Here is a 13,661-nt window from a genome sequence, read left to right as displayed (position 1 = left end):
GCTTTTATAAAAGCTTAGTGCCTCCACTGGTAGAAAAAACATTTTTCCCCACTTTAACAACAGTAATTGCATCTGTTTCTAAGTTATGTCTGTAATTTTCTGACATTCAAATCAGTATTCTCATACATACAAAAAAAAAGTTTAACTTTAGCATCCAGCAACAATCCAATTATGTAAATTATGCAATTATCACTTCTTCCATGCAGGCTTAGCGTCATACTAGTTCTAAAATGTACTGATGCTAAAGGGAAAAAGGGCTTCAAAGTTGAGTTGTCTTCAAAGACATTTAAGAACTGATGAAACATCATGGAATGTTGTCTGCATATTCTTGAAAGGTGTTATTTTTAGTGCTTCTTTTAGGAATATCAGTGTTCTGTGCTCCTGGTGAGATGGATTATTTCTCTAATCTGACTGTAAATTAACCTGGCAAGCAGATAAATACACATCTAAAGTATTTTCATTCATTTTCAGCTAAATTAGCGAGACTATCCAATATACTGGCCATGAAATCATCAGTGCTGACGTGTGGAGAGGATGGCTTAGAGCCAGTCTCTCAGCGTCCTTACGTAGGCTTAAACCTACGTAAGTCATGAGGTCTCATTCCAAGGCAGAGAATAAACTTTTGTCTTTTATTTTTTTAAGAAGAAAATGCTGTCAAGATTAAACAAAGACTAATCAATAAGTCACTAAGGAAGGGCATACCTATTTGCAATGCAAAGAGTAGAAGAACGGAAAAAGTGAAGATAAGTCATGAACATTACCAATTTCGATGCACAACTATCAGGAGAGGGTTTGCCCTTGTCTGAGATCAGAAGACATGAGATGTGAGTGTATTCCCTGTCGTGCATTACTATGCCCAGAAATGCAGATATTTAATGGATTACTGAGTGCTAAGTTCTAAGTTACCCATCTAAGTTCAAGATCTAAACACATGCTGGAGCAAAAGGATGAGCTATGCTTAGCTCAGACCAGCAGAGGACTTGTCTTTAGGAGAGACCAATAAGCTCTTAAACAAAGAAGGTAACAAATTTGCAACGAAAATGTGACATTATAATAACGAAAAGCAAAATGTTCTTCCTGTGGAAATCTCTGGGTTCATGTTGTTCTGTGTGCTGCACAATGTGTTACCTTAGCCACAAATGAAGCTGAAACAGTCCAATATTCTTCTTTTTGCATAGCTGTATTTGTAGATACAGGCTGTAAATCATACGGGTTGTACGGAGCTTTAAAGTTGTTCCTGTTTCGTTGAAGACAATATATATATTCCCCACTATCTTTTAGCTGTAAAGGTTCCTGCCAAAAGAAGAAATTATTTATAAGTAGATATATAGCTATTTTTCATTATTACAAGTTATATACCTATATATTTTACTATGAGAATATGAAATATCCAAACATTGTTATACAAACTCAGTAATACCAGTGAATTAACTAGAAAGATATTCTATTATCATCATCACATTTTTTCCTGCTCCATTATTTCCACTCTAAATAATCATTTTGCAGTACCACCAACAACTACTTCAATATTACTATTTATTGTTGAGAAAAGTCTCATATAATCCTGTTAGTGTTCCAAACTTTTTATCCAAACTTGAAGAGAGTTTTCAGTAATTAACTTTCTCCACCTATAAAAAGTGGTATACATTGTAAAGCCCAAAAAACATCATAGAGTTCTTAAGTAGCAAACACTTAACAGTTAAAGACTGTAGATATCGGTGGTATCTAGTTGTTTTTAAAACACATGATTATAGCTGGAAGAAACTTCAGTTTTGTGGACAACTGTAATGCTTCAACATTTTGCAGCCATAGCTGAAATCAAAAGTCCCAAGGGATAAAATATGTATTTTATTTTTATTTTGTGTCAAAAATGTTTCACAACATTGTGCACATTGAAATAAACACTTTTTTTTCCTATATTGTCTATTTTTTTTTAATTCACAAAAATTGTGTATGCAAAATTATAACTAAACCAGATATGTTTCTGTCTGTGATGGAATGCACCAAACTAGTAAAAAACCACTTGGCTACATCAAGAGCAGACTGGCCAGTACCACTCACAACAAATACTGGCCTCATACTTTGCATGTCTGATCAGGACAGACATGACCACAACACTGCTGAAAAGCTCAGCTGTGGAGAGCACTGGCTGAGTGCTGAGTTTAAGTGATTGCTATGTACCCAGAGATGGAATAAGTAATTCTAGGTGCCATTATCCTCCTCACAGAATAATTCTACGTACCGTCTCCTCCCAGAATTCCACTATGGCTCTGACTATTGCAAAGTATGATTTGCCCTCCACTTCCTATTTTCAAGAATTAGAATTCAGTCCTGCTAATAAGAATTCTAATAGTATATTATCTTTAAACATTTTGTTGATTCTAAGAACAGATCTGTCCTTTGTCAGAGGTAAAGTCTTTCAGGAAATAAATATTTTACATTTATAACCAACATAATTTCTAGAATGTGTAATTGCATGAGATGTGGAGAATGGAAAGTGAGAATCACCGTAAGTTTGAAGTCCTGAAGTTTGGCCATGTCATCCTTTCTAGCTAACCATTCACGTGATGTTAGCTTTGTTTCCCAGCCAAGTTTGCCTCGAAGCCTCAAGATATGTGTTATAACATCATCATCAATTGCTTTTCCAAGAAAAGTTAAAAAAAAAAAAAAAAAGTTATTTTTTTTCCCCCTGAAACATAAAATCTTTAGATTCAATGCACAGGCCAGCCAGATGTTCATAAGCTTTAGCAAACGCGGAGGATTGGTCTAATGTTATTAAGACTGAGTTGGAAGGCAGTGAAAACATGGCTTAGAAAGTCTTTCTCAAGAAAAAGGGATCAGATACTCTAAATGTATTTTCCTGCAACTGAAGAAGAGTGGTTCAAGTGATTTCAAAGTAACTTCCATTTCCACTGATTTTTTCACTGCTCTTTGGTGTAATTTGCACAGTAAAATTTAGAGTATGCAGTAGAAAAAAGAAAACACCCCATGATTTACAAGCCAAAGACCTTTTCAAATGCCAAAAAGACTGAAAGAATGAGAAAAGGTTTCTGAAGGCTGAGCAAAATCTCAGCTAAACAAAAAGAACATTGAAAACAAAATAACAATTAATACTGTTATTTTAAATATTCTAAAGAAATTCATTTTTACATAGAAACAAACTATCCCTTTTGAAATCAGACTGATCAAGTCCTATATAGGAGAAGACCACTCTAGCTGAACAGAAGATTGTATAACATTATGGAAAAAAAATCTGAGAAGTCCTGGAAAGCACTAAGAATATTTTCCCCACAATTTTTAATCCCTATGACAATATGCATTGAAAAAAAAAAAACTGGAAAAAAAAAAATTAGAATCCATTGTGGTATCATTCCCTCATAGTTTTCAGATTCTGTGACAGATCTTTTAAATGAAGAAATAACGATTAAAATGTATTTTCCCCCACACTAATCCTGGAAGACAAGAAGGAAAAATGTGACTACTCTTTACAAACCTTACTGTAGCTAACTATAAAATATAAACAACATTAAATTTCCTGGCTGAAAGTAAATTCTGCTCTGAGATCAGGTCTAATAATATAAACAATCAGAAGGTGAATACAGGGGATAAAGTTTTTGGCCTTTGAAATAAGACTGGAAATGGCAGCACTCGCTCATTTACAGCTGCATCAACTCTCCCCTACACATGTGCTCTTAATCCAACTGCAGGAGAGGGATGAGGCAGCACAGTAGTGGTTGAGTTTATTCTCAGTTATGTCAATGTAAATCTGACATACACTGGATGTACAGGCATAACCAATAGCATAATCTTCCCCCCTCACCGATGATACAACCTACGCACCTGTTCTATCATAAGAATAAACTCTAGTTCTCACAGGCTTTTTGTAAGATTTTTCAAGCTTTTGTTGCTCACGAGTCTTTTTATGGTCACTTGGTTCCAAAACAGATGTTTGCATTTCAGTTTTTCTAGTATTATCTGCAACCAACACATTAAAAAGAATATATTAGCCATTTAAAGCAGATCACTATGCACACTTATTATCTCGTCTAAGTTAACCTTCCCACAATTTTACATTTCTGCAACATCTACTTCCCCAAATGCATTCTGACGGTTCTAATATTTGTACATAGAGAGAAATACACACACACAAGAAGCTGTTTCTTTTGTTGACAATACATTAACACTTGTATTCAGATGATCAGTTGACATCAGTTACTTCAATATGGTTGGATAAGAAAGTAATATTTGTTTTCCATGTATCCCATAAGGTGAAGAGGATAACATTCACATTGACTTTTGTAATTTTTTTGGCCCTGTTTATTACTAGAAAACCTTTTAATTTAACTCCGTTGCAGTCACACCCAGCACAACCCTACACTTCAATGCCTTGTTTAAGAAGGCTTAGTTTCTCAATATTCATTTTTTGTGCTGAGGACTTACAAGACACAACTGATTCAAAAATGTTTTCTGCAAGTTTCACCCAAAGCATTGTCCAAAAATTACTGACGTAAAGGAACTCCAGCTTGCAGACTTGCTTGAATTTTGACTTGTTGAAATTAGTTTGAAATTAGCAATGAGTTTTAAAGAGCAGGAATTGTGATCACAGGGCCACCAAGTCTTTGTGAATAGTTTCATTTTGTCATACATACAACTTCCAAGAATTACGATTTTGTATTTCAGAGAGATTATCTCAGTCGACACTTCAGAAAAAAACCCGAGTCAATTGGAGGATGATACAAAAGATAGTAATGTACTTAGTTTTCACTAACATCTGTTGGAAAAAGTATATTCAAGGCCCATTACGCAGTCTTCTTGCTTAAAGAAACTTAGACGAGGGAAATCTACACAGAAAAGAAGAATGAATAACTGTAATTTTTAAAAACCACAGCAATTCTTATGTACTTTGTAGTTGGTATACTGAGCTAAAGCTGGTGTTAGACCTCCACTATTCCAGTTTTTCCTTTTTATTTGTTTTTAATCAATTTTATTTTATTTTATTTTATTTTATTTTATTTTATTTTATTTTATTTTATTTTATTTTATATTTTTTTTAAAAAAAGGGTTAGGGTTAGGGTTAGGGTTAGGGTTAGGGTTTAGGATTAGGTAACGGTTAGGGTTTAGGGTTAGGGTTAGAGTTAGGGTTTAGGGTTTAGGGTGAGGGTAGCGGTTAGGGTTTAGGGTTACGGTTAGGGTTAGGGTTAGGGTTAGGGTTAAGGTTTAGGGTTAGGTTAGGGTTAGGGTTAGGGTTAGGGTTAGGGTTAGGGTTAGGGTTAGGGTTAGGGTTAGGGTTTAGGGTTAGTGTTTGGGTTTAGGGTTAGGTTAGGGTTAGGTTTTAGGGTTAGGGGTGAGGGTTAGGGTTAGGGTTAGGGTTAGGGATTAGGGTTAGGGTTAGGGTTTATGGTTAGCTTAGTGTTAGGGTTTAGGGTTTAGGGTTAAGGGTTTAGGGTTAGGGTTAAGGTTTAGGGGTTAGGGGTTAGGGCTTGGGTTAGGGTTAGGGTTTAGGGTTTAGGGTTAGGGACAGGGTTAGGGTTAGGGTTTAGGGTTAGTGTTTAGGGTTAGGGTTTAGGGTTTAGGGTTTAGGGTTAGGGTTAGGGGTTAGGGTTTAGGGGTTAGGGATTAGCTGTTAGGCTTAGGGTTTAGGGTTATGGTTAGGGTTTATGGTTAGGGTTAGGATTATGGTTAGGTTTTGGGTTTAGTGCTTAGGTTTTAGGGTTAGGGTTAGGGTTTATGGTTTATGGTTAGGCTTTAGCATTAGCGTCAGGGTTAGCGTTAGGGTTAGCGTTATGTTAGGGTTCAGTTTAGCGTTAGGGTTTAGGGTTACGGTTAGGGTTCGGGTTGGGGTTAGCGTTAGGCTTAGCGTTAGGGTTAAGGTTAGGGTTAGGGTTTAGGGTTTAGGGTTGGGTTAGGGTTTAGGAGTTAGGGTTTAGGGTTAGTGTTAGGGTTAGCATTAGGGTTAAGGTTAGGGTTAGAGTTTAGGGTTAGGGTTAGGGCTTAGGGTTTAGGGTTAGGCTTATGGTTTAGGGTTAGGGTTAGGGTTTAGGCTTAGCGTTAGGGTTAGGGTTTAGGCTTAAGGTTAGTGGTTTTTAAAAAAAAAAAAAAGGATGTGAAGTTTTGCGGGAGTCTTTTTATGTATTCATCATCTACAAAGTAAGAGTTGTTGACATCCCTCTGTTGCCCAGAGAAAGAGCATTCCTTTCTAAAGGTTTTAGAGAGAGGGACCAAGTGTATGTTTGTACTACAGCTGCCCACAGCACTGTTATAGTTCACCAAATATTAGAAGCCCACTAAGAAGAAAAACAGAAAATAAATTATCAGACCACAATTGAATTAAAAACTGGAATGCTCTTGACTTACATTGTTCTTTGCTATGAATTCACTGGAGTACACTGTATATTTACAAGTGTTTGGAAAATAATTGTTACAATGATGAGGAAAGCAAGCCATTTCTTTTATTACTCCATTTTCTGTCATTTTATGTACTTTACCATGTACAGGAGAAGAAGGTGATATGCCAAACCCATGCTCAACTCCTTCGCTTCTAAAAGCTGTGGGTTTTGTCATGCTCCCTTTTAACTTCACTGTCACATGCTCTGACGTGCTAGTAGGCTGACAAACAGATTCTTTTCTTCCCTCCTTATGTGTTCCTGAAGGTCTAAAATTGACCAATACACTCTATTAGGAAAAAACCTGAAGATTCAGTCATACAGGCAAAATAGAAAAATCAACTACAATACAACTCACATAATGGTTTGCGTTTATGATTAAGATGCAGCTGTCCTATGGCACAGAATAGGAACTTCATAATGATGAATAAAATATACAGTCAGGGTGGGGAAAGAAATCAAAATAAAATTACAGCCCTACCTCTTGTGCTCTGACAATACACACATCAAAAGCAATATTACCTAAAACCTGATCATTATTTTGATTAGTCTCAAAGATAAGTGAGCTTCAAGATTAAGTAAGTTCAAGCTCTGGGAAACACAACTAAGAAAATAACACAAAAAAAATCAATGGCATAATTTTTCATAATTCTTAGTAATTCAAAGAGTACAGCATCTATTGTGAAAGCAGAAATAAGGTAATGTCCTGGTTTTGTTAAAAAAAAAGTTTCTCTTTTAGTGAATTTGCCTGTCAGCTAAAACTTTCATATTAGCTGCATTTTCCTGGAGAACCAGATACGTGTTTTGCTAAACCTAGCAATGGAATGCGAAGTTATTGATAAGCATGGATGGACATCTCACGAGAGGGGCAACGAGAAACCGGTGACCAAGAAACTGACCAACTGTGTATAACATTCCATTCACGTGAATACTTCATATGAAAGTGGGAGATCACGAGAATCTCATCACTTTTTCCCTTTTGCTTATGGCCGACATTAGGAGAGGACCTTGCTAGTCGTCCCTGCGAACTGAGGCCTAGTGCCAGACTGAATCCAGCTCCGGTTGGCTGCAGAGTCCAATCCAGGACTCCGGGTGCCGGCTCTGCAGTTGCTGAGACTTTCAAGATTGGTTTTGTATATTTTGTATATTTTCTCTAGCATTAGTAGCATCAGTAAAACATTGTTAATTTTTCCAACTCTCTTCTCTCTGTCCTTCTTTTCCTCCCAATCACCTGTCCTTAGTGGGAAGGGGGGAGAGGGAGGAGCAAAAGGGGGAAGTGGGGGAAGAGAGGAGGTTAACAATACATCTGCCAGGGTTTTATTGTCACCCCACAATCAAAACCTTCATCAGGTGATAAGTTTTATTTTCAAAAATAAATTATTTCCTAGAGAAAGCATAAAAGACAATAATACTGTAATACAGGATTTGCCTTTTTTGTTTTGTTTGTTTCTGTGTTTTGTGGTTTTTTTTCATTTTTCCCAAGTGAATTCTTAGATTTGTTGGCTAATCTGAAAATCTCTTAAGTAAGTTCAAAATGAATGAAAAAGCAATTCAAGGTTAAGCTAGCAAGCTCTGAGAAATACATATTAGCCTGTATAAGAAGATAAGGAAAATAACTGATAGAAGTTAAAACACAAAGAGAAGGACACAGAAGAGAAGAAACACCAGCTTCTCACACATCTGTAGCAGCAGCCACGCTATAGAAGCACTTCCCACAGAAGCAGGAAAAACCAATGCACAAATCTTGAAGTTCCTCCTCCAGTACAGAATTCCATAATACAAACTACCAAAAGAAAGGACAGGGAGGGCACTGTTCATATCAAAAACACATCTGAAAGAAGTTACACTATTCTATAACTTCTTTCTTCTCCTGGTACTTGTTTGCCATAACTTCTTTCTTCTGGTATGTACACACTGAGCTGTTCGAAGCTCTTCAACAGTAGTCTGTTCTTTTGAAGACCATTTTCAGGTCTTTGACAAAAACATACCAATCAACCAACCAACCAAAAACCAGCTTTGCTTGATATGCCAGCAGTCATAGCTGGATGTAAGAGCTACCTTCGCATTCTCAGTATGGCTCGTCTAGAGAAGCTGAACCTCAAAGCTGTCCATGTGTTAGTTCAGGGCCTAATCAGAAAGAATAGGAACAGCAGCCACTTTCCAGAAAGATGGGAGAAAGTGAGAGAGGACCTAACAACAGAACAGTGATTATCTGCTATCTAGATAACCATATGCAATTATTATCTAGATATCAATATATCTACTGATTATCTGGCAGAGACCACAGTCACTCCCTTGCATATATTTGAGACAAATCTGTCACACAGCAGTATGAAGATGCAAGGGACAACATGGCCCAGAATAGACAAGCAAGTCCTCATCTCCCTCATGAGACTGTCAAGTTAAAAGACACCTCTGTGTCCTCTCAGACCTGGAATTCCTGGAGGAAGAGTAAATTGGCCAAACTTAGACATGGTCCTACAAATCACATTCTTTGTACTAGAATAAAGTTTGATTTTTGCATGTTTACCTTTCCCTGGGGCAAGGTTCTGCAGCTGTCCTATGCTAACTACTAGGAAGAAACACTTTTTTCTTTTTGTAAACTCATCTGTTCTCTAGCTAGGACATGGTGCTGCACTGTGCTTGTCTGCTGTCATCTTAACTAGACTGGTAGATCAGTAGAATCTTCCTCAATAACAGCCCTTGTTTACTCTGAATTACATTTTCCATGTGATAACATGCAATCAAATATGAAAATTTATTCCAAAATATAGGGGAGGCAAACCTGACTGCAAAGGATTTCAGTGGTTAGCAATTATCTTGTACTTGAGTCTGTGAATGGAGACTTGATCTTCCTTAATTCAAAAATACAGGGACATCCTTTATTTTCAGAACCAGGAACTAACAGTCATAAAATCACTTCTTCACAGTCTCACGGTTACAGCAGAGAAAATTTCTCAGAGAAACTTGTCAAACAATCTGAAAGAAGAGTAGAGAACTAGACTGTACTGAACTGGATGGTACAGCCAGGGCAGACAGATCCATGCTAAGATGAGTTTTGCTTTCTGGAATGAGAAGTGTGAGAGAAAAAAAGTGAAACCTCAGGTAGCAAATGGCAACCCCGAATAAGATTCCTCTGTTGACTGAAGAATGATAGAGCGCTGGCAAAGTCAAAGAAGAGACAGAAATCTGTGTTAGCAGCCCTTGATATACTATAATAGTAGCAGTACTTATATGCTTTTCTGAAGACAAAAGTACAAAGCCAAAATTTTTACCCGGGAAAAATACACAAGCACAAAACAGGTTGTACTGTGAGCACTGAACCTAAGAAAGACCAGCCGTTTCCTAATCTGTCCTTTAATATTCCCAAATCACTCCTCAGAAACACTTCCATCTCCAGCTTCTATGATTGGATTCCTCCTCTTAGCTTTCTTTCACACCACCTAATAATTAAACTAGGCAATTAGCAGCATGGCTGGTGATACAAGCCAGAATACAGATCCATACTAGTCAAATACTTTCCAATATTTGGGATGGAGACCATTCTGCCTGGCTCAGGACTGATGAAAATTGAGGTTCCACTACACAAAAACTCATTTTTCACTAACTAAGAAGTTCACATCTTCTGGATGTCTACATCTTCCATATACGTTTAGGTGCAAGAGATCAATTAGTTCAAAGTCCATTGAGAAGAAACGGATAGACAAAACTTGTGTTTTGGTTTGGTTTGAGTTTTTTTTGAGTAATTTAGGATAAAATACCCCTAGAGTGGTTTTAATCCAAACCACAAAATTCAGGAATGGGGTTTGCCTGTAAGAAGGTGTCCTTTTCTCTTCATATTCAGAAAAATATTTTCCTTTTTTGCTATCTGCACAAAAGGGAAAGGAAACCAAAAGACGAACTGTGCTAGAGGAGGGGGACTGTAGACATCTAGAGCTTCCTCCCACAGGTATCTGTGGAGAATGACAAGATGAGGAGGTTTAAAGAGAGAGAAGACAAGTTCGTGGTCAACAGGTTCACAACCACATATCTGGCAGAACTTCAGCCCCAAACATTAATATTCCAATAATTAGGGATGCTGAGGGAATACAAGGGAAATGGACTGCAGAAGGCAGGCAGCCTCACATCTTCTCCTTATATAGTCTCTACTCCTGCTAATCTCTGGGACAGGATCCTGGACTTCACTGATCCCACTACAGCAGTTTTTGTGAACCTCCAGTTCTTGGCAGAACCTTCTTGGTTCTTGGCATTACCCCTTCATGCCAAGAACTGCATTACAGTTCTTGGCATTACCCCTTCATCTTGTCCTGATACCTCAAAGGTTTTTGATGCAGTATTTGAGAGCTACATGAACACTCCTTTAGTTTCACTTCAAGACAATAAACACTAAACTATTAAATCAACTCAGTCATCGCACTCCATCATTGCATTTGAAAAATACAAATACTTGTCTTCTTTCATACAGATGAAAGCAACACAGTACATGGGAATACATATGCACAATTTAATGCGGTGTATAATTCCCCATTGACTAGACAGTATTCTGCTTACAATAATTTCACTAGCATCTCTCCAGATTTTCAGTGATGTAAATGAGATCAGATTCTATTGCAATGGGTGTAAATTATAAATGTTATGTTGGAGTATCAATCCAGGCTTCACAGAATTTGCAGGGAAGCAGTCAAATAAATCAGTAAAATACATTCATTGCTGTTTCAAACTTTAAGTAGAAGAGAAAAAGAAGTTGTTATAAAGAAATATAATTACACATACACATTTCCAAAGCACATGCCTTCCTCTGTTATTGGTGCTTTGTATTTCCTTTCTGTGCTTCCTCTGTAAACTGCTGTGCGAAGAATAGGGTATTTCTGCTCCACTGAGGATGACTGGGAACAAAGGGCAGAGAAATACATTAATTTTAATAACTATTAAGTGGTCATATATTATAATCTAAAAAAAAAAACAAAACAAAGACGGGATTTATTTAACAGCTGTGGAAAATATTTTCAAAACAACTGATGACAACTCAGCTTTCATTACAGAATTTTTGTAAGTTAAGATAAACAGCATTATATGTGCTTGAAAATGTACTTATAAAAATAATATTGACTTAGAAATAACGGTGTTCAGAGCACTAAAATTAATGTATAGTATTTTCATATGTGGTATAAAATTGCTTTTTCCTGTTTCCATCAACCTGAGCCTGAAATAACTACAAACCTTCAGAAAAGGAAATAATAAATTTAGAACAAAAAATCGCTGTTTTTCAGGACACTTAAGCCAAACACTAACTAAATGAAAATGCTTCCATTAGTCACATACACTAGATTAATTTACGTGGATTTATAGAAAGAGTAAGGGATTCACACACGTAAAATGTAGAGGTCTGATTTTGGTAATTCAAATTAGCATCATAAAACACAATTCTGGAGCCTTGTATGAATGATGAGAATAAGCAGAAATAACTAAGATAATGAAAAACAGAATATAATACCTCTGTTTCATATTTGAGAGCCACAATTTACTACTATGAGAAGATACTTTAAATGATGAATGTTAACTCATACTGTGTTATATTTGGTAAGAACAGTTAAGCAATGTGAGGCCCTCCATGGTACCCTGCAGAGGGTACTGGGTTAGGAACAAATTAAGGAGATTCTACCAATAATGGCAGGACTGTGGCTGGGTTTTAAGGAAAAACACTTTTCTTTCAAATTTCCGTATTTTGTTACTTGGTATTGAAAACTTCCCCCAGGAAAAGGCCTCAATAGAAATGCCAGTCTCTGAAGTTTTCCTTGCCAGGTTCCTAGGAGTAAGACTTTCACTCCCACAACAGCACAGGCTTTAAACAGGTAATCAACATGTATTTTTATAACATTTTTCCAGACAGAAGCCAGATTTAAAATAAGCAAAAAAAAAAGCTGTATATGAAAATACTGTAAATCTGGGATCATCCTATGTATATCAAGGTTTTCCATACAAAGGATGCCTGCCTACACAATAGGTTATTCAGCCCTATGTGTCCCAAAGCTGCATTGGCAAATAAAATCAGCTGTGCCAAAGTTACTTTGATATAAACACTGTTGCCAACTCCCAGAGAGTCTCTACAAGCCCCTAATTCTACTACTGGTCTGTTTATATGTCATTTTTGGATCACTCTTAAGACACCTCTGACACTAAACTTGCAAGAGTCCCAGCTGCTCAGGCCCAGGGTTCAATCCAGATGTGCAGGCGCAACAGCCCTGGCTTTAATTTATGAGTGCACAAGCTAAGCCTGGCTCTAGTATTAGCAGCAACTGGCCAGAATTTTTAAATATCCAATTTTGGGCTTTGGAGCACCCAGATTTAGAAAGGATTCAGGAACATGCATGCTTTTATATTTAAATCTGGTTTAACACTATACAATTGTAATAGGTAACTCTAACTCAAACTTTTAGTATAATGGGACTATAGCGAGTATATTAACTGCAATTTAAATATTAACACATATAGTCTATTTTAACAACATGCATGTTCTCAGCAGTTCACTGTTGGCTTTTTCACTGCTGTCAGCCAGTTCACACACAATATACCTGCCTTTTAGCATAAACAATACCTCTGTCCTCTCTGCTTCAAATCGGAGACGAGATACTAATTTTTCTTTCAGCATTTTGTTTTGCTCCTCCATCTGCATTAGGCGTTCTTCATCCTAACAGTAAGAAAACACCTACTGAATTACATTTGCAGCAAAGACTATCTCCATGCTATACCTCAGCATGAGCATCACACTTGAGAAGATCTGCATGCCTCATTAGAAATCAGGTGGTGTTTGGATATTTGCTTCTGCAGTGTTGGAACTGCAAGTTCACACAGTTGACAAATTAAACACATTTAATTGTACGCTAAGTGGGAAATTAAACATTACTTTGCTTTGAAAAATGAATAATGCAGAAGTATAAAGGCAAACATCTTTACCGCATTTATCATAATTTAGATAAAAGAAAAACATACATTTTACAAGAAGTTCTACAAGAAAAAGAATTGATTTCTGAATTTTTAAAGTCATGTACTATATACGGTATATATGGAAAACTTAAAAGACTCTAAAAGATTTTTTTAGGTTTTTGTAAAATCCTGAACCTAGGCAAAAATAGCAAACTAAAAACTCCAGTTCAAAAAGATTGCTGTACTTTCTAACCAGGAAGCTATTAATACAAAGTAAAAAAAGCATTCAACATGAGGACAGAGCAGAGGTCTTCATTCCTGACTTGCAAGTCTCACTCAGGTGTCAAATTAGCT

At 36.7% G+C, this 13,661-nt stretch overlaps 1 protein-coding gene across 15 annotated transcripts in view; it reads right to left on the bottom strand.

The window, feature by feature from the left end:
* Nucleotides 1-13,661, bottom strand: part of DNAH14 (dynein axonemal heavy chain 14) — a 74,066-nt gene that overhangs the window by 34,722 nt on the left and 25,683 nt on the right. For 13 of the 15 annotated variants that reach the window (XR_010471635.1, XR_010471636.1, XR_010471631.1 and 10 more), the window contains exons 2-8: nucleotides 12,979-13,071; nucleotides 11,157-11,269; nucleotides 6,486-6,652; nucleotides 4,770-4,841; nucleotides 3,841-3,975; nucleotides 2,509-2,639; nucleotides 1,129-1,293 (exon numbers count right to left, since the gene is read on the bottom strand). Coding sequence is in view for 8 of the 15 variants with exons in the window: in XM_065058588.1 (XP_064914660.1) it covers nucleotides 1,129-1,293; nucleotides 2,509-2,639; nucleotides 3,841-3,975; nucleotides 4,770-4,841; nucleotides 6,486-6,652; nucleotides 11,157-11,269; nucleotides 12,979-13,071 (876 nt within the window). In the remaining 7 variants the exon portion in view is untranslated. The remainder of the gene's footprint in view (nucleotides 1-1,128; nucleotides 1,294-2,508; nucleotides 2,640-3,840; nucleotides 3,976-4,769; nucleotides 4,842-6,485; nucleotides 6,653-11,156; nucleotides 11,270-12,978; nucleotides 13,072-13,661) is intronic. The other 2 variants (XM_021299568.2, XM_021299570.2) reach the window with 1 other exon arrangement.

This window comes from Columba livia, chromosome 3 (assembly GCF_036013475.1).
Source record: "Columba livia isolate bColLiv1 breed racing homer chromosome 3, bColLiv1.pat.W.v2, whole genome shotgun sequence".
Lineage (NCBI taxonomy): Eukaryota > Metazoa > Chordata > Aves > Columbiformes > Columbidae > Columba > Columba livia.
This window is presented reverse-complemented; position numbering and strand designations above follow the sequence as displayed.